Raw genomic sequence first — 23092 nt, 5'->3', positions numbered from 1 at the left:
AAAGGAGTTTGCAATCCAAGAGACATTCATCCACTAACAGAATGCAGCTCTCACCATTTCCACATGCATAAACCTACTCACATACCTCCACATAATGAATGCATCCTTCATCTGAAGGGAAATACTGTGCTTTTGAAATTTCCCAAACACAGGTAGCCAAACTTTATCCAATCCCAGGAGTGTTGTTACCCTTAAATCAACACCACCACCTTTATACAATTTCAGTCCTAATAATGTACAAGACTTTGCTATGACCACATTTTACCATATGTTATTCACACGTCATTTTAGATAACATGCCAATGCCCAGGAACTATACTGCCATGTTATATATGGTTACAACATTCATAAAACACAGTAATTATTTTTGTATATAAAAAGTACAATAGGATATAACTTATTAAATATTAATCATTTTAAGTGCGTCACTTTCAGTGGTTCCCTGTCCACCTACGACATATATATCGTATATAGATATATCGTGCACCTACGACATAAGAATCGGCCGACAATCACCTACGGGAATGCTTCAGGTGAGTTATATGGCTCCATGTGACGCTGGAGTGGCATTAAAGAACCATCCGCCCCACAAGTCACACACACACACACTCCTTCTACCTCTACGACTGGAAGACACCGGGGCTCATGAGGGCCTCAGGATGGGGAAAGAGTGCGTGAGGGAGAGTGTGGAGCCGAGTGGAGGCAGCCAGTCATGGTGGAGGCGGAGTAAGTCACAATCAACCCGTCACCATCAGCCTCACGCCTCACAATGTCACTAGGGACACCATCTATAAATGTTTTTATATCTGACAACACTATTGACCTTCTTGACATTACCGTCAAGCTGCAACTACTTATTTATATTAACTTTTCGTGTGTTTCCATGTAATTTTGTTTAGTGTATTTTAATTATTTATCATTAATGCAACTGATATTTTATAAGCGAACCTTTTTATAAAGATATGCTGCAAACTATTTGAGAATATAATTAATAATTGTGGTTCATCGCCTTCAATCAACAAAAAATATATGATAATAGTCTGTATATATGTATAGTATATGCCAGTGTCTGTGTATATATATGTCGTACCTAGTAGCCAGAACGCACTTTTCAGCCTACTATGCAAGGCCCAATTTGCCTAATAAGCCAAGTTTTCATGAATTAATTGTTTTTCGACTACCTAACCTACCTAACCTAACGTAACCTAACTTTTTCGGCTACCTAACCTAACCTAACCTATAAAGATAGGTTAGGTTAGGTAGGGTTGGTTAGGTTCGGTCATATATCTACGTTAATTTTAACTCCAATAAAAAATAATTGACCTCATACATAATGAAATGGGTAGCTTTATCATTTCATAAGAAAAAAATTAGAGAAAATATATTAATTCACTAAAACTTGGCTTATTAGGCAAATCGGGCCTTGCATAGTAGGCTGAAAAGTGAGTTCTGGCTACTAGGTACGACATATATATATATATATATATATATATATATATATATATATATGCAAACAAGCCTGAATGGTCCCCAGGACTATATACAACTGAAAACTTCATTTCTGGGGTGTGAGTTTTCAGTTATATATATATATATATATATATATATATATATATATATATATATATATATATATATATATATATATATATATATATATATATATATATATATATATATGAAGGGAGTACCACCTCTAGTTGGAAGAAGGGGGACCCTTAGCCTCGGAGGAAACCACACATAACGCATTGGAGGGAATGTAGGTCCCCTCCAATACAGTTTCTGTGTGCTTTTCTCCTACCACCCCCTTCCCTTTTATCTTTTTTTTGCTTTATTGTGTATTTAAAGGTTACAAAACATACAAGACAAATGCCTAAAGGTTATGGATCTCTTGAAGCTCCTCCGCTTCCGGACAGGAACCGAGGACGCAGCAAGCATTTCCCCTCTGGATCGCCACACTGAGATGCTGAAACAAAAAACTGGAAGCCCTTGGGTCTCTGGTGACGTCAATGAGCCTGGAACCCAATTCCTTGAGAAATCCCAAGGCACTCTTGCCCCAGGGGCCATGCGTCTCAGACGCTATGGGAACAAAGAGGTATTGACCTTCCAGTCGCCTGTACTTGAGTGATTTTGCTGTTTCCCTGTGGTTGGCCGCCCCACCTGTTTGATCAGCTCCGAAGTGTACATAGGTGTCAGCCAGGGTGGATACACATGTGTAGTCCAACACCAACTGTCTACCCTCCTTCCAGGAGTATATGGTGATGCCATCAGGGAGAAGTGCAGGGAAATCCGGGTTTTGGACCCCTAGGATGCGAGGTTCTCTCTCCGCTGGGCACCTAGCTGAGACGAGGCTTCTCTTGATGATGTCATTGACCTCGTTGTGTCTTGCATGCCAGGCCTTTGTGCTTCCGCAATGCAACCCATGCAGTCCGTATGGGTCTGCTTCCACCCTGTTGCAAATACACTTGTATTCAGTGTGAATTGGGGCATCAAGGCGGAGGGCCACTGCTACACGAAGGAATTCTGGATCTAGGCGCGTGCCCATTGCTGACATGGGTACTGCCAGGAGGAAGTCTCCTGCATGGGGGGCAAGCACTGCTCTGAGACGGGCTTTCTCCTTAATATAGTATATATATATATATATATATATATATATATATATATATATATATATATATATATATATGTATAGTATATGTATAGTATATATATATATATATATATATATATATATATATATATATATATATATATATATATATATATATATATATATATATATGTATAGTATATATATATATATATATATATATATATATATATATATATATATATGTATAGTATATATATATATATATATATATATATATATATATATATATATATATATATATATATATATATATATATATATATATATATATATATATATATATATATATAAAACTTTATTTTAAAATTTCATTACACGATATATCTTGAGATGATTTCGGGGCTTAACGTCCCTGCGGCCCGGTCCTCGACCAGGCCTTTTTATTACACATCCTCAGGAAGCAGCTCGTAGTAGCTGTCTAACTCCCAGGTACCTATTTACTGCTAGGTGAACAGATTCATCAGGGTGAAGGAAACTGTCCATTTGTTTCCGCCTCCACCGGGGATCGAACCCACAACCTGAGTACTACGAATCCCGAGCGCTGTCCACTCAGCGCTCGGGATTCGTAGTACTGAGGGGGCCTGACATCTGGAGAAGGGGGGTACATAAGCTTATCATGTACTGTATGTATAAACTGGCTGCCTGTCCCAAACACAATGAATTATAATGCCGTCAAATCATAGCAGAAACCAGTTCGTGTCAGAATGGTACAATTCATTTGAACCTTCTTTAGTTGAAGATTTTAATAACAATGAACTCACAGGTACTATCAGCTGATGGCCCCAAGAGCCCCGATCTACTCATGAAAACCCAGCCCCACAGTACATAATTCCCAGTTGAAATACTGACCAGAAATCCCACCCCCAATAAATGATTACAAAGAATTGGACTAGATCATAGAACCCCAACTACTGAAAGCTCAGTTACAGGCCCGCTTCTGTGCCAGGTAAGTCCACTACGGGCTCACCATAGCCCGTGCTACTTAAAACGTTTTGTTCCCAGTAGCTGAATCTTAAACAACAACATACAGAAAGCTCTTTCAGATGACTCTGGCTGCGGCCGGAGGAATGTGTGGTAGAACCGAGGCAGACAGTCTCGGAAACTTGTCAGTGGTCTCAAAAAAAAAAGTTCTCACACCCAACTAAGCCGAGCATAGAAGGTTATCAACGAGATCAAGGGGGAAAATACTGTGCAGATCTTACACCCCCAATCCCCTACATAGCAAATGAGCCTGTTGATGCATAGGCCACACCTTCCAGCTTGAACAGTTTCCCTCTAGCAACACAATAAAATAATAGATATAACGAAAGATGAAAGCTCCTTGATTTCACTCTTCATCAAGGGGATGACTAAAATATGTTGTTGTTATAGATTCAGCCAAACAAGTTCCAAGTAGCACGGGCTATGGTGAGCCCGTGGACTAAAATACTTTTCACGGAATATGAACTAGATAGAGACAAAGCTACGTCTTCCAGGACGTAGAATATTGCGGAAGTTACGGAATACTGCGTACGCTTCTGCTAGTGCCATGACATCCTTTGATTTAATTGTATATGATCTATGTAACTGGATAGCGTCCAAAGTCGTGGACCTCATTATTACCACTCCTGAACACTTAAGTTCTCGTCGCCAGATCTCCCTCACTAGTTGCCCGTCTGAGAGGAAGGTTCTAAACAACCTCCTTTATAGAATTAGAAACTATGTCTTCATGCATAGGAGTGTGCATCACTACAGTATTACCTTCTTCCTGCTTTTTACCCACAGGGTTTATAAACCCATGGAACCGCCGAAGTCCCAACTGTTGATTTGTTAAAATCCAGCTTGAAAACAGAATCAGGACAAAGGAGAGGTTGGACCTTCGACAAGCCGCCGGCTTCCCGTCCTCGTCGAGGCCACTCGTGTGTCGGTGGCCTTCAGGTAAATTCAAGTGAATATAATGAAGTGCCTCCAGCATTTGTCCTTAGGCTCAAGATTAAGTTATAGGCTAAAATAAGCAAATCAACACATGAAAGCGATATACATTTATTGGTATGTATGCACAAAAATACAAAAAATTTAACATGTAACTAAAATACTTTTAATTTTGCCTTCCACCAATGTTTCAATTAAGTCAATTAAAACGCCAGTTAGTTCATGGCATTAGGGGAAGGGAACTATCAGGAGAAAGCACAGCCATTTTGACTATATAGCACTGGGATGGGATCAGGATAAAGATTTTGGGATGGGACAGGGGGAAAAAAGAATGGTGCCCAACCACTTGGACGGTCGGGGATTGAACCCCGACCTGCATGAAGCAAGACCGTCACTGTACCGTCCAGCCCAAGTGGTCGAGTGGCAGAACTACTGCACTGTATTGGCGGTTGTATCTTTTAAATTTTGCAGTACTTTAAAAGTTCTTACACTGATGCAATAAAATAGTAATTTTTTTACTTCAGTGTTCATAAAACTAAGGCAGTTTTGTAGGCCTGCTCGTTTTATGCCGGCTTAAGTTATCAATAGGCAGTCAGTATCATTATAAAACCTATTTAGAATGTTTTGCTTCATTAATGAAATACATTAGATGCACAAACAAATATTTTAATTAACGACAACTACAGCTAGAAATGTGAGATAGCATTAGACTAATCAGCTTGACTAACACTATTGGCTTGTGCAAGTCGAAATTTAATCTTTATATATACTGCTAGACAATGTTTCAACAGCTCTTTCAGCAAGGTAATCTCTTAAGAACGATGCACAAACGATGAAGAAATCATCACTAGGAGCAAGCATGTGACTACTAACAACAATTAGGCAAATACAAATTTATGATTGTTGATGGAAGTGCATTAAACCTTTATCTGCAAACTCATTACAGATAGGAAAATAAAAATAAAATTCATCAACACCAATGATTTTATTTATATCCATGAAAGTAAAATATCTTAAAAGTCAAACTGAATTAAAAAAAAGTGTTATGCCAAGATGGTCATAGAACCATAAATGGTCATAGGTACACTTAAATCAAATTCTCATTTCAAATTTTGTCCTGTACTTTCAATGGTGCAGCATTTTACCACTATTGGATTTGACCAAGGCAGTAATTTAATTCTTGGAACCATTACTTATTTCAACTGATGAAAGCAAATCACTTACAGTATTGGTTTGTTTCCTCTAGTAATTTTTCAAGCTCTGGTACTGCACACAGTATTATAAAGGCAAATTTTCCAAGTAATTTTCATAGTTTTAAATGGTAGTCTAGGCTTTAGAAATCAAGTCAATGGTAATACAAAATTATTAATGTACCAATAAAAATGAGTAAATATAATTGCCTCTAGAGCATGAAGGAGTTAAGTATGCAAGGACATTCAAGAGAAAATTGCATGCTTCAATAGCAAAGATTATGTTCAAAAATGGAAAAAGAGGAGAATAGTCAATCGACTCACTTTTATTAGCCATGATACAAGTTGTGTTGTATACACTAGCATGATCATAATAAATACAATGTACATCATACATACTTAAAAGAATCTGAAAAATTAAAATCTAAAATAACCCAACACATGAGGAATGTGGCAGTTGTTATTCTTCAATCTCCCAGGAAGGTGGCCGGAGTGTTTAAGGAAATGCTCTTTTCCATTAGAATTTTCGTAAACACAACACAAATGCGTAGATCTTATATAAAAAACTCTAGAGGAAATCTTGCTCTTCCTACACATTTGCAGCTTCAAGTCTAGTACAAACAAGGGATGTAGCTAAGCTCAGAGCCATCATTTGTACCAACCTAAAACTGTGGTCGCCTCGCAGGGGTCCTCATGGTCAGGGCTGGTACAGGTCAGGTGTCGCACTAGGCACCCCTGATCAAGCACCAAAATTCACCACCAGGATGCACAAGAACACACATGCCCGAGTGCACCAGAACACAAGCCCGAGTGCTTGCCCGACACAACAGGAGCGCTATCACAAAATGAAGCAAAAAGATTAAATACAAGCAGACTGACAGTTTTCCTAATTCTATGAATCTCTAGCCAATTCTGTCAAGGTAAATAATTCAACTTGGCAGAATTGGCTAATTGGGTCCCGTTAAGAATGAACGTTGGGACCTCAAATTTAAAGCTTTGGAATGATCAAGGTCTTGGGCTTCTCCCATGGAAATTGCTCACGTCCAAAATGTCCATAACATGAAGTTTCACTGTAGATGGGCCTCTTCAGTCCAAGCTCCTTGACAATGCGTCCTGGCCGTAGATCAAAGTTGTGGTTAACAATCTTCAGTAGCTGTTTTGAAGTGTACTGTGAGGTGCCATAGTGGAAAATACTGATACTAACTGGCTCGGCAACACCGATGGCATAAGATACCTGAAATTTAAGATCATGTATTAAAATAATACCTATCAAATCAATATTACTCATGATGTATAAACATCTGGCAACACCTTTAAATTAAAAACATCAAAATAGGGAACGAGTAAAGAAGACTGATCACATTTACCAGGTGTAACGTAATGGAAAATTTACAAAAGATTTATATTATTGCAGCAGATTTATTGAGGAGTTACCCTGGGAGATATAGTCAAGACTCATGAAAAGCGGGCCCTCTTGAAATTTATGTCTAGCAATGTATAACCCAAGCTCAGGGCCATCATATTCCACAAATTTACTAGGTCGAGTAAGAACTAGATAAAGTTTCCAAATTACAATTATGAAATTCTATTATTATGAAATTATGAAAAGTACATATGGCATGGCAGGAATATCCAAAACAATCTTTAGGAACAGTATATCAGAGTAGGGGACAAAGGGGAGGGAGTACAAATATTGTGTCCTGTACCCTATTATTACTATACCTTATTAGAACTATTATATTGCAATATTGTTGCAGAAATTTTACATTACTGGAAAGCCAAGAAATGTTATCAAAAGTGAGAATTGAAATTTTACCATTCTATATTATTGGGGAATGATTAGTCATCATTATACTGTATTTAAAAATCATCTTTGCCAACATTATACACTTTTAAATTCAGAAACAAAACAATTTAGTGCTGTAACGGCCGTCATCCTACAACACTTTACGAAGCCATAAGACAAAATATTTAAAGTACACATTTGACTTTCCCACCAAAAATGCTTTGGAAATTCCAACTACATTACTTTAATATTTAATGCTGTAAATTTTCAAATTTTAATTACAGTAAATCAATTGTGCAAGTTTCTGTAGAAAAAACTAAGCCAATTTCCTTTCAATAATGCTTAAAATGTAGTTAAAGTCTGATAATTTTAATCATCAGTTTGATAATCTAGAGGGCCCTGCTCGTATTTAATAAATTTAATTTCCCTAGGATATTTAAAGCTCTTATTGTAGTAAAAGATTGGCAATATACGATTTCCCATAGTTGGGGTCCTCCTAGCACCGCTCGTCACCTTTCCCCAGACAACCCTCAACAGTTTTCTAACTAGTACAGTAGGCATTATCTGATAACAGCAATACATTAAAAATAAATGATTTTATATTTCATGTTTTTGTGGCCCCTTAATTACATTGTGATTTAAGCCAAATATCTTTGGTGCCTCGAGTTTAATTACACTATTCAACTTCCTATATATTATATAAAATTTACACTATCCACGGCATCTCATTCTTAAAACATTTTACCAAGTAGATCCATATTAAATATAGGGGTTTGCGTGGGAGTATCCAGAGCATAGGTTCGAGTCTTCATCATGGCTCCTAATTGTCTCATTGAGACATCACAATGTGATTTCTTTGTGCATCGTGAAACTGGCAAATTTTGTATATTTGCGTTTACTCTAAAAATAATCAGTCTTGAACCTTTAAAAAGTACATTAAAATCTGAAACCATAAATGAAGACCTTTATTTTATACCAAAAGAACTCTAAAGTAAAACAAATAACTTTACCTGCACCAAACAACGCCTGCAAATGTCGTTCTTCACCAAAGACTTGGCAACCCATCGGGCAGCATAGGCAGCAGAGCGATCCACCTTTGTGTAGTCTTTACCAGAGAAGGCACCACCACCATGAGCTCCCCAACCACCGTATGTGTCTACAATAATTTTCCTACCAGTTAGCCCAGCATCACCTTGAGGTCCACCCATAATGAACTCTCCACAAGGATTAATATGGTATTTTGTATCAGCATCAAGATATTTTTCAGGAATAACTGCTTTGATGGCCTTTTCCATAATTTCTTCACGCAGAGCTTCTACAGAAATCTTTTCCGAATGTTGTACAGAAGCAACGATTGTATGTACTCTTTGTGGAATGGCAGCTCCTTGACTGTAAACAATAAAAAAAAAATATTCATTATCAACAAACAAAATTAGGTTAATATACAAATGATAATTATTGTTACCCAGAATTAAACCACTTTGGAAAGAAGTGTTAATTTTAAAACACACTACATCAGAGGCATCCAGTCACATTACGAGGGTCAAATTACAGTACACAAATGCATTTTATATTAGACGGAAATTTTATTACAAGCAATACAGGTTTTCTGAGGGGCATCCCAGGGTGCTTTCTTTGTTGTCACCATGGGGAAGGGAACTACCTTGAGAAAATACCATGCCATTATGACTATAGCCCTTGGAAGATAAATCAGGATAAGGATTTGGGATGGGACGGGTGGAAGGAATGGTGCCCAACCACTTTGACGGTCAGGATTGAACGCCAACCTGCACGAAGCGAGACCGTCGCTCTACCGTCCAGCCGAAGTGCTTGGGTCGAAGGGAAGGGAACTATCAGGAGTGCGCCAAGCCATTACAAATATATAGCACTTGGAAGGGTCAGGATAAGGATTTGGGATGGGACGGCAAGAAGGAATGGTGCCCAACCACTTGGGTGGTCCGAGATTGAACGCCAACCTGCCTGAAGCAAAACGGTTGATCTACCGTTCAGCTAAAGTGGTATCGTGGAAAAACAAAGGATCCCAAGGGGTGGAGGAGAGCTACACATAGTATCCAAGAAAAGTGCAAATGTGCAGCCCCAGAGCCACACTGGTACGGCACAAACCAAGTACAATCACCAAGAAACAAACCATCAAAACACTAGAGCATAGATTACCGCTCAAGACATTCAAGGTAGGGGAAAGCATCATATGCCTAAGACTGCAGGCGGGCTAAATTTTACAACACTTGACAATCAGACAAATGGGCCCTGGAACAAGGAACCCCAGACACAATCTACAAAGTAACCCCTTCCCTACACATCACTAGTGGTGTAGAAGGAATGATGAACGGCTGCAACCAGATGCAAGATGCAACCCCGGCTGAATCTGCCATCTTTGAGTACCAATGGGCAGTCACTCTTGGCCAGAAAAGGATAACCGTAAATGAAGAAAACTGCCCCCAGGATCAAAAGAACAAAACCCCAGCCAGCTTCTGGAAGTGTGTATGTGTAGGTCAAACTCCAAGCAACCACAAGCACGAGTCAAAACAAAATCAAGCATTAAAGAAATCATCCCGGACCAAAGGAGCAACAGAAAACCAAGGCTAGAAAAACTAAAACCTTGCCCAAAGACAAAGATGGCTCAGAAGCAACAAAAGCAGGCCAGAAATGGAAAAGTTCCCGAAACAACTTTTGGCGTGGGGTTTGGCCACCTTAGAGGTAGCCAAACTTTTGCAAAGCCAATGGAAGGGAGTGTTGCCCCACTGCCATGGAGTGGATTCAAGTAAGTTTATTAAGAAAACATTATGTAATTTACACATGTAAATTATGTAAATTTATATACAAACATTACAATTTACATTACATAATTGTGAACCAGGTACTGGAACCAGTTGTTATTCAGCATTATAAGACCAACCAGGCTGTAGTGGATATTTGGGCCTGCAGGCTGCTCCAAGCAACAGCCTGTTGGACCAAGTTATCACAAGTCGATAGCAGAACTCTCTGAACCGTCCAAGTGTGCTTCCCCAGGACACTTTGCTAATCATTTTACATCCAGGTTACTAATTATTGCTGGATGTGTACAAATGGTAGGGTGAATGGGGCTAATGAACACAAAGACTAGTGCCTAATAATGACACTCACTACACCACAGAGGGCTACTTTTGGGCAAAACACACACGACAAAATTTGGTCAGATTACTGCACATTTAATACTTACTCGAAGGTGTATTCGCAGGTGACTTGAGTTTTGCTATCAGGTCGTGCCCACCAGAATGTTCCATCTCTTCGCAGCTCTGCAATTTTTTGATTCAGACGATGTGCAAGCACAACAGTTAGAGGCATGCACACATCAGTCTCGTCAGTAGCATACCCAAACATTAATCCCTAGAAAGAAGAATGTGGTTAGTTACACTTCCAAAGAATTAAAAAAAAAATAAAGGTTCTTTTATTCATTAGCCTAGAGCCAGCCTTATCCAGACATCAAGCCATTTCAAATTTTATCAATATACATCACTAATATTAAACAAATATTGTATGCATTTATATTCAATGAAGAAAAGAAACTGTTGGAAAAAGAGAAGAGAAGACTGGTAACACTGCTAAACATGACGACTGAAACACTCAAGAAATTTATAGGGAAGGCAAGAAAATCCATTAAGATTAAGATGGCAAGCAACAATAAAACTGAAGACATTGGTTGAAAGAAACTGCAGTGCAAATACGCAAGATAATTAATTGTAATAAATGTGTTTAATGCAAGTTTCTAAATTCTGCATGTTAATATTACACAAAAACCTGATGTTAAAACTAAGAAAATCCAATGTAATTTTAATATACCTCCAACAACTAAATTTTGTGAAGCTTGGTTTTATTTAAAAACACTAAGCCAAGCACCATCACGGTTTAAGGACCATGACTCGGTACAGGGCCAACACTAACCTTGAATAAAATCAAGGGACAAAAAGATTGAATTTACTGATATGATGATTACATTCTTTACTACTGTGGTTTACTATATCACTTCGTACAGTAATACTGTACATTACCATTATACAATTTTCTACCAGTCTACAATATCTTGAAGCATTTCTAGCTCCATGATATCTTAGCATGAACATGTTGTAATGCTTCAATAAAGCAAAGCTACTGCAGAAAATATAAAACATTAACTGGTCACCTGATCGCCTGCCCCAATGTCGTCGTCGCTCCTCCCAACGTGTACCCCATTAGCAATTTCCACACATTGTTGCTCCAGGGCCAGGAGAACATTGCAAGTCTTGTAGTCAAAGCCTGTGAGGCAAAGACCCAACCACAAGTGAGCAAATTTTAACACACAACCAAAAGAGGGTAACATTCAAGAGTTTAAGGACATTTTCCCCTTCACATGTGCATCACACAATCTAAGTACTATAACCTTAAGGAAGAGACTGGGAAGAGATTGGTAAACAATCTTAAAGAGACAAGTAACGACAATTTGAAGAAACAAACCATTACCAAGAAACCCATTTCTACTTTTCCAAGTTAGAAAAAAAGAATGCTGGCCAGACTAGGAAATGGGTAATTTTAAATTGCAATTAATATTTTAACCAATTATCAATTGTTAAACAAGGCAACCCAATTTCCTTAGTGTATGACCAGCCTCTTTTAAAGTTAATGTGGATAAAGAAGAGCAAGTTTTCTTTATACAGAAAACTACTTTCCATGTCCCAACAAGTCAGTACCTCAACCACTTAAACCCACGAGAAAAGCCAAGTTGATAGAAGTAGATTACAAAAGTACCTGGTCGCCTGCTCCAACATCTTCTTCGGCTCTGTTTATATGAACACCATCGGCAATATTTGGAGACTGCTGCTCAATGGCAACAAGGAGATTACACGTCATGAAGTCGAAGCCTGAGTACAGGGAATAGCTATTGCTTTTTTGTGCCAGAAATTTAAATATAACCCCTTATCACGTGCAAATTATTTCCAAGACTGCAAGTAGAACCTTTTAATCTAGTCCATTACCAAAGGTGACCCAGTGATTATTTTGTGTAAAGACCCTGCATTATGGAGTAATGACAATCAGCAATGTTTATGCATTATTAAAAACCATTAGTGGTTACATTAACATTTTGAATATACAAATACACATTCAGGGCCTGTTTTATACATTGTTAAAATTAATCACTGGTCATAATCCATTGCCCTTTCCAATGAAAATTATACTGTACATACAAAAACCCTTAAAGCACTAATTTGACTATGGAATTAGATACCCCAAGTTGCATCTCTACCAAGGCTAAAACTTCCTTTAAATATATAAAGCTACATCTTAAGGGTGAAGTTAAGGTATAAGTGCTTAAGACTGGTGCATCAACAAATACGACTTAAGGTAACCAAGCAACAATTTTTAATTCAAATATCAATCACAACAGCCAATGTATTGTTTATGTCAGCAGCTACAAAGAGGAACAAAATTAAACTCACCCTTGCCAGAATCATCATAACCAATTTTCTTTACTGTATCACGCACAATCTTTTGATAGTCAACCTGGGCCTTTGAAGTAATTTCTCCACATATTAGGATCATGCCTGTCTTGGTGCAAGTTTCACAAGCAACCTGTTAAAAGGTTTAAAGGTGGAATTTATTAACAAAATGGAAGTTACAGCCCCGCTCCTGTGCCAAGTAAGTCTACTACGGGCTCACCATAGCCCGTGCTACTTGGAACTTTTTGTTCCTAGAAGCTGAATCTTAAAACAACAACAAAATAGAAAAAGGGAGAGTAGGAACTTAAGGGTGGGATCTCTTCCATATAGTGAATCCAATTAGGCATCTCAATACCTAGACCAAGTGACGCTTACTGTACTATACATCTAGGACGCTATGCAACAATAAAATAAAGGTACACAACTGTATCATATAAAGTTATGTACTTTGAAGATTAACTTTTATAGTAATGATAATCAACAAGTCACCAGATTCATAATACTTGCTCAATCTTTGAGACTGAGTGCATGTAGAATTTATATGATTCAAAGCTATATAGAATTTAAGTTAAAGTTTGTTTCATGTAGTTAAAGCCGAGAGCAATTTTAAATTAAACAAAAATTTATTGGAAGTAAAAAAATAAAAGATAAAGGTGATGAGCAGTGGATGTGTATGCAATCTATTAAAAGAAAATTTCCAGTCATTTAATTAAAATCTACTTTATGCTATCCACAACACAGGATTAATAGTATACAACATAGTTGGCGATGATTAAAACTTTACACTGGAAATAGCTAAGGGGGGGGAGGGGGAAGGGCAAAATAAAAAAAAACTTACTTTGGCATCAGGGTCCTGACTGAGGTGGGCATCGAGCACTGCATCGCTGACCTGATCACAGATTTTGTCTGTAAATAAAAAATGTAAATTTTGAAAACCACATCAAGTTAATGATGCTTGACAAAACTAGACGACTCGCTATCGACAAAACCCAAACTTTAATTAGAGTTAGAGGCTAATCAAGAAAAAAAATCTACTTTCATCTACATTTGCCATCCCATGGCCATCAAGGTTTCAAACATACTATCAATGTATTATGTCAGAAGTTAAAGATACCCAAGGGCACAGAGTGCCAGGGTGTCAACGGCACTATGGATTCCAACCAATGCCAGCCTGTGTTTACATGGCACACTTGCCAAGTAACCAAGGCCAAGTTTTATCCAGAAACCACTAGTACTATTGGTGGATCAATAGTGGTGGTGGTGGTGGGGCGGTGCAGCAGTCATCTACGCCAGTGATCACAGTCACAATGTCGCTACAGTACCGCAATGTAGTAATACAGTCACTACAACAATATTGTCCACCACTACACGTCCAACTTAACTACGTTAAGTTTATAAGCCTCTCAACCTCCCATTCCCAGAGGAATAATTAAAGATAATCAATATCGGACACGCATTCCAAGCTAGTTAAAAGTCAAGAGGCTTGTGGCATTTAAAAAATGCCATTAACTTCACAGTATGACACGGCCTGGCCATCGCGTAATTAAACTACATGTTTAACTTGCCATAGTGAGAGAGATTCCACGTGTAAGTTATTTATAGCGCCATGATGAGCGCACCTCTTCACTGTACCGTACTCTGGCGGACGTACGATACTCCCACCACACAACACTACTACTAACTCACAATTATAACATTAACTACCGTTGGCAATAAGTGGTATAAATACTCGTTTTGTCACTAAAGCTATTTGGAAAAACGCCAAAAAATTTATTTAATAAATTGTGAAGGCCGGTGGACAAGGGGACAAGTGTCCAGAGACAAGGTAGTGGCGGGCAAAATGTCCGCACTTGTGCACTCCCTCGTCTTGCTCCTGCTCCTCCTCGTGTCCACCCTCCACCTACCTGGGTGTCCCTCGCCCACGCTCTCGCTGGTGAAGAGAAACGTCTCCTGGTCTTCCAACTCCTTGGCACCCGCATTATCGGCGTAGCCATTGGTGTACGCGGCGGACTCGGGCATCGTGTAGTTCTAGTGTAGCGCAGAGTGGAAAAGAGGCAGAGGAAGCTCCCTCCTCGGTATATATACCCGCGGGACCGTCACGTGACTCTCCCCACCACCCGCCGCTAACTTTGAACTGCGGCAAGTGTAAGAGTGGCTCTAAATCACAGACACCTCCGTCAGCAGCTGTCAGCGGCCACACACGTCAGCAGGCAGAGGCACGGTGGTACTGAGGCCGGGTCAGGCTGGTGTGTGAGTGTCTCTTGCTGTCCACGGTCTCCCATTTTAATACTTTGTCAAAGGTGTCCCATGATCCCCCCTATCTCGCCGGCCACAGTCTCCACACATTACTTCCCCGCACTAACGATCACTCTCACTACCATCAAGGCAAATTATACGGTTTCTTAACTACTTACTCTCCTAACTGGTCTTACCAACGAAGAAGTTGTGTCGCAAAATTAATTCACGCAATTATTGATATAAGGAAACTTGTCCTGGACGCTAGTTATACATAGTTACAGGCGAGTACGAAGCATTATGGAAGAATGGGGTAGGAGTTGAGGCGAGTGCTATAGCGTGGCGGCGTGTGAGAGTGGGAGGAGCCAGCGACCATGACTCCCCCAAGCTGACCAACCACCGACACCACGCTAACTTCCTCCATATCTCTCTTCCATACTCGTCAACAACTTCTACTACATCCACGCTATCACCATGAGCATCTTCCGCCCCGTCATGACCAGTGTGGGCGGTGGGAAGAGCCCCGCACCGCGGTGTGTGGCTGGGTATGTCTCCACGACCGCCTTGGGTGAGTGTTAAGTGTTCCAAAGCAGGTGGTTGAGGTTTTCACCATACAAAGAATATATGGAAGTCTGACACACACATACAGGCAGGTGTGACACCACGTGCGACACTAGAGTCCTGGACAGTGCGTTCCCTTTTCGCACTTTTCCCTTTTTTGAAATTAGCTATAGAAGTCGATTGAATGATGAAGATTAAGCCACCCAAAAGGTGGCACGGGCATGAATAGCCCGTAAGTGGTGGCCCTTTTGAGCCATTACCAGTATCAAGAGCTGATACTGGAGATCTGTGGAGGTGCGACTGCACCCTGCGTGACGGGAGATGTCTCCCGTGTATAGAAGCCAGCTGTGGCATAGTTATATACATCAGTTACACCAGTTGATTGACAATTGAAAGGCGGGACCAGAGTCAAAGCTCAACCTCCGCAAGCACAGCCAGGCGAATAAAAGCTAGACAGACCGGACGTAGTCATGGTGACTATGATGGAAAGATACAAATGGTGACCTCAGTAATCTTAACCTAAGTCAACTAAATTATCTTTTCTTTTAGCTAATTTGTGAGTGGTGGTGGAAAAGATTACGGGCTCAGGAACAACATTAAAATTCATGTCCTAAGCAAATTAAATTAGTCTTGATGTTAATTACAATTTGAGACTGTTAATATACACAGCAACAATTTATCAAATTAATATTGTAACTCCAAGAAACCTTAACACAACGAGAAATAGTTAGAGTTAGTTTATTATGGGCTACACACACCTGTCGAGTGGGTGGCCATGACAAGGTCACAATCACCTACAGTACCTACAGTAGGGAAGGGATCCCAAGTTAGTGTACACACACACTGCGAGGCTTGCACTCTGCCGTTCTGTTGCTTATCTCATGTCCATGTACCGTAGCAATGGGAGATAGTCATCTTTGATAGGCGGGTGACTCCCTGTCCTCGTCGAGGCCACTACAGAGAGATTTACCTCAGGTAAATTAGATTGCATCCCTTGTAACTTCATTACAAACTTAAGGCAATAAAACTGCACTGTAACATGTACGTCACAATTGTAAATTGTTTAACCTATAGATCATTGTACGTGGTTAGCTCCTTAACCCGTGATGTGACTAACCTTAATGTTAATTAAGCTAAACTAAACTAACATGATGTATACATGTTAATTACCTAGCTCATCAATGCTGAGCCAATTATGTGCGAATTGTTAGTTGACACAGTTTACAATGGCAAAGAATGAATATTAGCAGGAATTCCGTGATACAAACGAGCATTCCTCATGTAAATTTCTTGGTCATATTTTTTAAATTAAAAGATCAAATGAAAATATAAATGAGTGCTGCCATAGTAGAGTGTGGCTGCAACAATTATTTCAACCGCACATTTATCGACGGTTCATAGAAATTCATATATATGGTTCATATACATTTGTAGTACAGTATATTAAAATTGAAAGTGACACGAGGGCTGCACTGGCCCGCCCATATGTATTTAACTTATCATGTTCCTCATACCCACCCTGTAACCGGAGGTGCAAATGTTTGAGGCACACCATGAGAGGCTTATTGATATAGCTCGAATGCATGGGGGAATTGTGTAAAATCCTGGTTTGGGTCTCGGAGAGGCTGCAGGATCCAAGTAAATTCCGTAGAATTTCTGGTTGCAATTCTTATAACATGTCGTAGCTCAGTTGATTAAGGCAGCGTCTGGGATGCTCTCGGACGTAGGTTCGAATCCTCGTCACGGCCCTTGTGAATTTGTTCCATCCTCATTATCTCGGAGGGTAGAAATAGCCTAAGCTACTCTATCCCTTCGAGATGTATTTTATTGTCTCAATAAACGTACTTGAACTCATTATCTCAATCATAGCATTTCTTGGGCATCCTAAGATTATTCTCATGACTTCATTTTGTACTTTCTCTAACTGCTTTACTCTGCCTTTACCAGAACAAGAGATGACAAGTGCAGTGTAATTATTAAGAGATATCACAGTATACCATGTGATTACCATTGGAGTGTGAAATGTTAAATAGGATTAATATTTGTGTACTTATATGGATTTGTGAATCCCTTGAAGGACCTTCAATACGAGGGCGAGAGGGCGGGTTGCCTGTTCAACCGTACAGTGATTGTAAATGGATCAGTGTTAGTGATTGTAAAGTGATCAGTGCTACAGTGATTGTAAAGTGATCAGTGCTACAGTGGTTGTAAAGTGATCACTGCTAGTGATTGTAAAGTGATCAGTGTTAGCGATTGTAAAGTGATCAGTGCTACAGTGATTGTAAAGTGATCAGTGTTACTGTGATTGGAAAAATGAACTATTGTTATGTTTAGAATAGTGTTGCAGTGAAAAACAAAGGATCAGTGATGTTAAACACATTTATTAGTACCACAGTGATATGATAGAACTTAGGAGCAGTGTTCTCACTCTTCTTTTTTGTCATTTCCCCTTTTTCCAACCATATTCTCACCATATTCTTAAAAAAATGGAATTAGCAAAATTGGCAATAACCATTGCTTCGACAGCTACAAATGTCACAAGCATGAGGTAGGATCAGAGGGTCAGGCAGGTCGAGGATCAGAGGACCAGGCAGGTCGAGAATCGGAGAGCCAGGCAGGTCGAGGATCAGAGGGCCAAACAGGTCGAGGATCAGAGGGCCAGGCAGGTCGAGGATCAGAGGGTCAGGCAGGTCGAGGATCAGAATGCCAGGCAGGTCAAGGATCAGAGGGCCAGGCAGGTCGAGGATCAGAGGGCCAGGCAGGTCGAGGATCAGAGGGCCAGGCAGGTCGAGGATCAGAGGGCCAGGCAGGTCGAGGATCAGAATGCCAGGCAGGTCGAGGATCAGAGGACCAGGCAGGTCGAGGATCAGAAGGTCAGGCAGGTCAAGGATCAGAGGGCCAGGCAGGCAGGTCGAGGATCAATGACATGTACAAGAATGTAAGAACTCCTGTATATATATAAATCAATAAATACAACAGGATAAACAATACATTTAGGCTAGGGCAATGTACACCATTATTGCGTCATCGAGGGTGCTGGCGGCTCCACACCTGATGCCGGTATTTAATAATTTATACATGGTTTTATATTAGTATATTATTATTTGTTTCCATGTTTTCGTTTGCTACTAATTTGTAGTATATTAGAAGTAAGCCCAATGTCACCATAAACGTCCTAAATTTTGCATATTTGAGTTGCTCAACTGGTGACCCTTGGTGCCTGTACGATAACTGCCGCATGTAAACATCTCAACAGGAAGTGTTGCATCTCTTATTTTCATCCATGTTTGCAACATCATTTATTCTTTCAATATAGTTATTTAATAACATATCATTCAAACTGTGAACTCTGTGAACGACGGCTATGCTATTCTCCTTAACGTTTTTTTTTTAGTGAATTCCCTGTTATGAATGGTTTTATACCAAATGGTATGAGGTTGGAGCTTTGTAATTATTTCATTCACTCGTGGGTATTGGAAAATATTCTTATACTCTACCCAAATTTTACTAGTGCTGGCTAGACTCGCATCCCATGTTTTTTTCTTTTATTCCGTGTATGACCAACCATTCTAAGATGGGAATATTAAATGAACTCATAGGGCTCTTCACCTATACTTTGGTGTTGGGCTTAAGGTCTGTTGACCTCCTGAGGGTTATTAAGGTCACCATAAGCGCTTATTGACCAATCAACAAGTTTACTTTAGTCGTGAACTTAGTCCAGGACTAAGGTAAACTCTCATTCATAGAGACGTAGGGTGCACCTCTCGGTGAATATATACTTTGAATTACTTTCCTTTTACAAAGTTTTACATTTATATACTGTGTTCGTTTAGTCAGTTTAGTATGCTAATATATCTTGTTTATCAATGTTAATTAGTGAATATCAATGCAATGTGTTCGTTACGATGCATTTGTTGATAGAATATAATTTAATGACTAAACAAATTTGAAGCTCATGTGCGTTTCCTAATAATATCCCGGTGTGGAGCAGGGCAGTGTGTAGGTGTAGGTGCAAAGGGGCAGTCTATTATAAACGTGCTGGTATTTCACAATATTAGTAGCAAACACTTGCCTGGTGACTTGTTAGTCAAATCTTTGTTACCATTGTTATTACTGATATTTTCGCTTGGTTGTTGCAAGGAGGCACTGCACTTATTCTGTGCATTTGTTACAATGTTAATCTTGCCTTCAGCTGTATAATATTTAATATATTAAGGTTTAAGTTATAGTACCTGAAATGTATTGAATGTCATTGTCACTATCCAGTCACGAGCAAGTTACTTGACTTGTTGAAGTGACAATGAAGTGACAATGACTAGAATGTTGCCAAAACAAGTTTTTCGTTTTTGTGTATTTAGGATCACAAATATGAGTTGAAACTGTTGTTCTTGCAACGGGCTCATCTGTCATCCTTGTTGGAGAGTTCGTTCATAGTCAACATGTATAGGACTGAGTTCAATATATTATTGTTTCTTGCTAGATATACGGCTTTAACTGGGATTATATGTATTGACTTTATTGTGTAAGGTAATGGACATAAATTATAAATCAGAGCTCCGTGCTCCATGACCTGTTTAATTTGTGATAACTTGGTTATAGTTTTAATAATTCATTGTGTTGGGAGACAGACAAGCAGGAGTGTGTTTATATATGTTAGGCTTATATCGAGGTCACCCCCCCCCCAGGGTAGAATTACTGACCCTCTTCAGAATGCAACCCCCCAACAAGCTGCCTAACTCCTGGTTACCTACTTACTGCTAGGTAAACAAGTGCATTAGGTGATAGAAAATGCGCCCAACCAATTTTGTCCCGCTTGGGATTCGAACCCGTAATTCTTGATTGCGAGTCGAGAACGAACCCGACTGTACTACCGAGACCCCCTAAATATACAGGAAGCCTGTATACTAACCTCAGGATGCAACCCTCAGCAATTGCTAAACTCGCGGGTATCTGTTTAATAGAGGCATCAAATGAAAGGAAACGTACGTAACCGTTTCTCTCTTGACCGGGGGGATTGAACTCGGGTTTCTATGAGCCGAGGACGCAGACCACCGTCATAAACCATGCGATCCCACGATCGTCGTCGCCCTTAAATCAACAACAACCGTCATAAAATTCCTGACGTGTTACAAACATAATTTTAGTTTTACCGCTGTAGCCTGAGTGTGTGCAGGTCCCTCTAGTGTAGGGGTAGCTCACCAGACTGCACACCTCCACATCGATATAGTTCCCAGAGGGAGATGAGTAGCCACCGATCCTTAACTATTCAACTCGTGTCAGAGTAATGGACGTTCAAATTCAAGTATGTTTATTGAGACAAGAAAGAAATACATCTCAAAGGGATAGAGTAGCTTAGGCTATTTCTACTCCCTCCCCCCCCCCCCCGGGTAATGTACATGGTTCTAAATCCATTGGAGGATCGGTTTCCAGGAAAAACTAATCCTGCATCATTTACGGGCTATTCATGCCCGTGCCACCTCTTGGGTGGCTTAATCCCTATCAATCATTCCTGTATCATCCACTGTGTCAGGTAACTTACGTCCATGTCTACCAAAATACAATCATGCGGACGTGGTTTCATATTTTTTTTTACCATTAATTTACCAGTGTTTCCTCTGATCTCAACCAGATGTATTTGTAGGTAAGACTTGGTCAAACGCGTATAAAATAATTACTAATATATTATATATATATTATCCCATTTACAGTTGAATATAAGCAATATATAATTGCACAGATTTGAACGTCGATGCACGAGGGGGGGATGTAAACGTGGCAACACTGTAACGCCACGAGTACAGCTCTGTGAATGGAGTAACAATAATAATGTTTTCTGTTGTTTTGAGTGTTTGGTCTAGACTTTTGTTCAGGTACTGGAACTGGTTAGATTCCAGTGTATATATATACTGAGAATTTACTTTAGTTTTGAACAATGTTTATCCCTAAGGTAAATTTATCGTGGTTTGTCGGAATGTAGGTTTATGTCAGGGCGTTAATAACTGTCCAGTGAGGCTTGTATTGGTTTTAGGACCAATGCTCATCCATTTAAATAAATATCTTGGCATGTTTTTAAGATAAGCTAGATGTGTTGAAAAAGTGTGGGGGGTGTAAACTGGATCTGCCTCGCTCGCATGTTATTGTCTCTATCACTACGTCATTCCCTAGTCATAACCTGTATGAGGTGATGCCCTGGTCATGGCCTGCATGACACTGCCTCTAACACTACTTCATGCTCTGGTCATACAACTGTGTCATCATGCCTCTTCTAGAGACTTCTACACCTGACTTCCACTACTTCATGCTCTAGTCATACAACTGCGTCATCATGCCACTTGTGGAGATTTCTACACCTGACTACCACTGCGTCACACAACTGCGTCATCATACTATATCCAAGCAACCCATCCTCAGACCAAGTCTATTCCATCCAGCGGTCGACCCCAAACTTGCATTCATCAATGTTAACATGCTGTTCATCAAAATAGGAATTTCCTCAAATATAAATTAATATTGTTATATATTAGCATACTGTGCATATTTAGCAACCCGTCCTCGACTCGAGTCCATTCCATCCAGCGGTCGACCCCACAGACGCATTCATAAATTTTAATTAACATGCTATTCATTCAAAACTGGAATTTTCTCAAATATAAATTAATATAATATATTAGCATATTGTGCATATATATAGGCATAGGTTAGGTTAGGTGTTTAGGTTCTGTTGGCGATTATTTGTATTTGTATTACGTGGGCGAAGCATTTACAGGGTTGTGGTTCGAACAAAAGTCGTCAGCGAAGCACTTGTTCCGGAAGTGTTCGGACGTCATCAATTGTGAGTCTCGTGTAAACCGTTTTTTCATTCATAAAGAGGTGGTTTGGCGGGTGCATGGAATGGACTTTGGCTGGGGCCCTGACAGCTGAATGAACAGCGCTTCGGATTCGTAGTCCTGAGGTTCCGGGTTCGATCCCCGGTGGAGGTGGAAACAAATGGGCAGAGTTTCTTTCATCCTGATGCCTCTGTTACCTAGCAGTAAATAAAGTACCTGGGAGTTAGACAGCTGCTACGGGCTGCTTCCTGGGGGTGTGTAACAAAGAGGAGACCCTTGTCGAGGACCGGGCCGCGGGGACGCTAAGCCCCGAAATCATCTCAAGATAACCTCAAGATAAGATGGCCTGATTCTACCACTACGTCATGCTCCAGTCATACAACTGCATCATGATTACCACCTCCAGAAACAAAATCATCAGGAATGAGGGCACCTATGACAAGTCGCCGGCTTCCTGT

General features: G+C 39.8%; 1 protein-coding gene and 1 long non-coding RNA gene across 4 annotated transcripts in view; one reads left to right on the top strand and one right to left on the bottom strand.

Annotated features, from left to right (window-relative positions):
- Positions 1 to 5530: 5530 nt before the first annotated feature.
- On the bottom strand, positions 5531 to 15265 carry LOC123754295 (S-adenosylmethionine synthase). 2 transcript variants are annotated; one of them, XM_045736544.2, is made up of 7 exons: positions 14916 to 15265; positions 13850 to 13917; positions 13012 to 13144; positions 12323 to 12435; positions 10761 to 10927; positions 8551 to 8929; positions 5531 to 6988 (listed from the first exon to the last, which is right to left on the bottom strand). In XM_045736544.2, the coding sequence occupies exons 1-7, from the start codon at positions 15028 to 15030 to the stop codon at positions 6743 to 6745; spliced, it is 1221 nt and encodes a 406-aa protein (XP_045592500.1). In that variant the 5' UTR covers positions 15031 to 15265; the 3' UTR covers positions 5531 to 6742. The 2 variants fall into 2 exon arrangements, with proteins under 2 accessions (XP_045592500.1, XP_045592501.1); XM_045736545.2 differs by lacking the exon at positions 12323 to 12435 and adding an exon at positions 11721 to 11833.
- A 348-nt stretch (positions 15266 to 15613) lies between these two features.
- The window catches only part of LOC138365830 (uncharacterized), a 47927-nt gene continuing 40448 nt past the window's right edge, over positions 15614 to 23092 (top strand). Inside the window, exon 1 of one of the 2 annotated variants that reach the window (XR_011229037.1) lies at positions 15614 to 15814. This is a non-coding gene — a long non-coding RNA (uncharacterized lncRNA). The remainder of the gene's footprint in view (positions 15815 to 23092) is intronic. The other variant, XR_011229036.1, reaches the window with a different exon arrangement.

The sequence above is a fragment of the Procambarus clarkii genome, chromosome 18 (genome assembly GCF_040958095.1).
Source record: "Procambarus clarkii isolate CNS0578487 chromosome 18, FALCON_Pclarkii_2.0, whole genome shotgun sequence".
NCBI lineage: Eukaryota > Metazoa > Arthropoda > Malacostraca > Decapoda > Cambaridae > Procambarus > Procambarus clarkii.
The sequence above is the reverse complement of the archived record's forward strand: the minus strand, read 5'-3'. Positions and strand labels throughout refer to the sequence as shown.

Coding starts and splice junctions, on each gene's coding strand:
- LOC123754295 (XM_045736544.2), bottom strand. CDS start 15,030: ATGCCCGAGTCCGCCGCGTACACCAATGGCTACGCCGATAATGCGGGT. Junction 12,436..13,011: donor TTATGATGATTCTGGCAAGG/GTGAGTTTAATT, acceptor CCCTGTACTCAG/GCTTCGACTTCATGACGTGT. Junction 6,989..8,550: donor GCAGGCGTTGTTTGGTGCAG/GTAAAGTTATTT, acceptor CTTAAATTTCAG/GTATCTTATGCCATCGGTGT.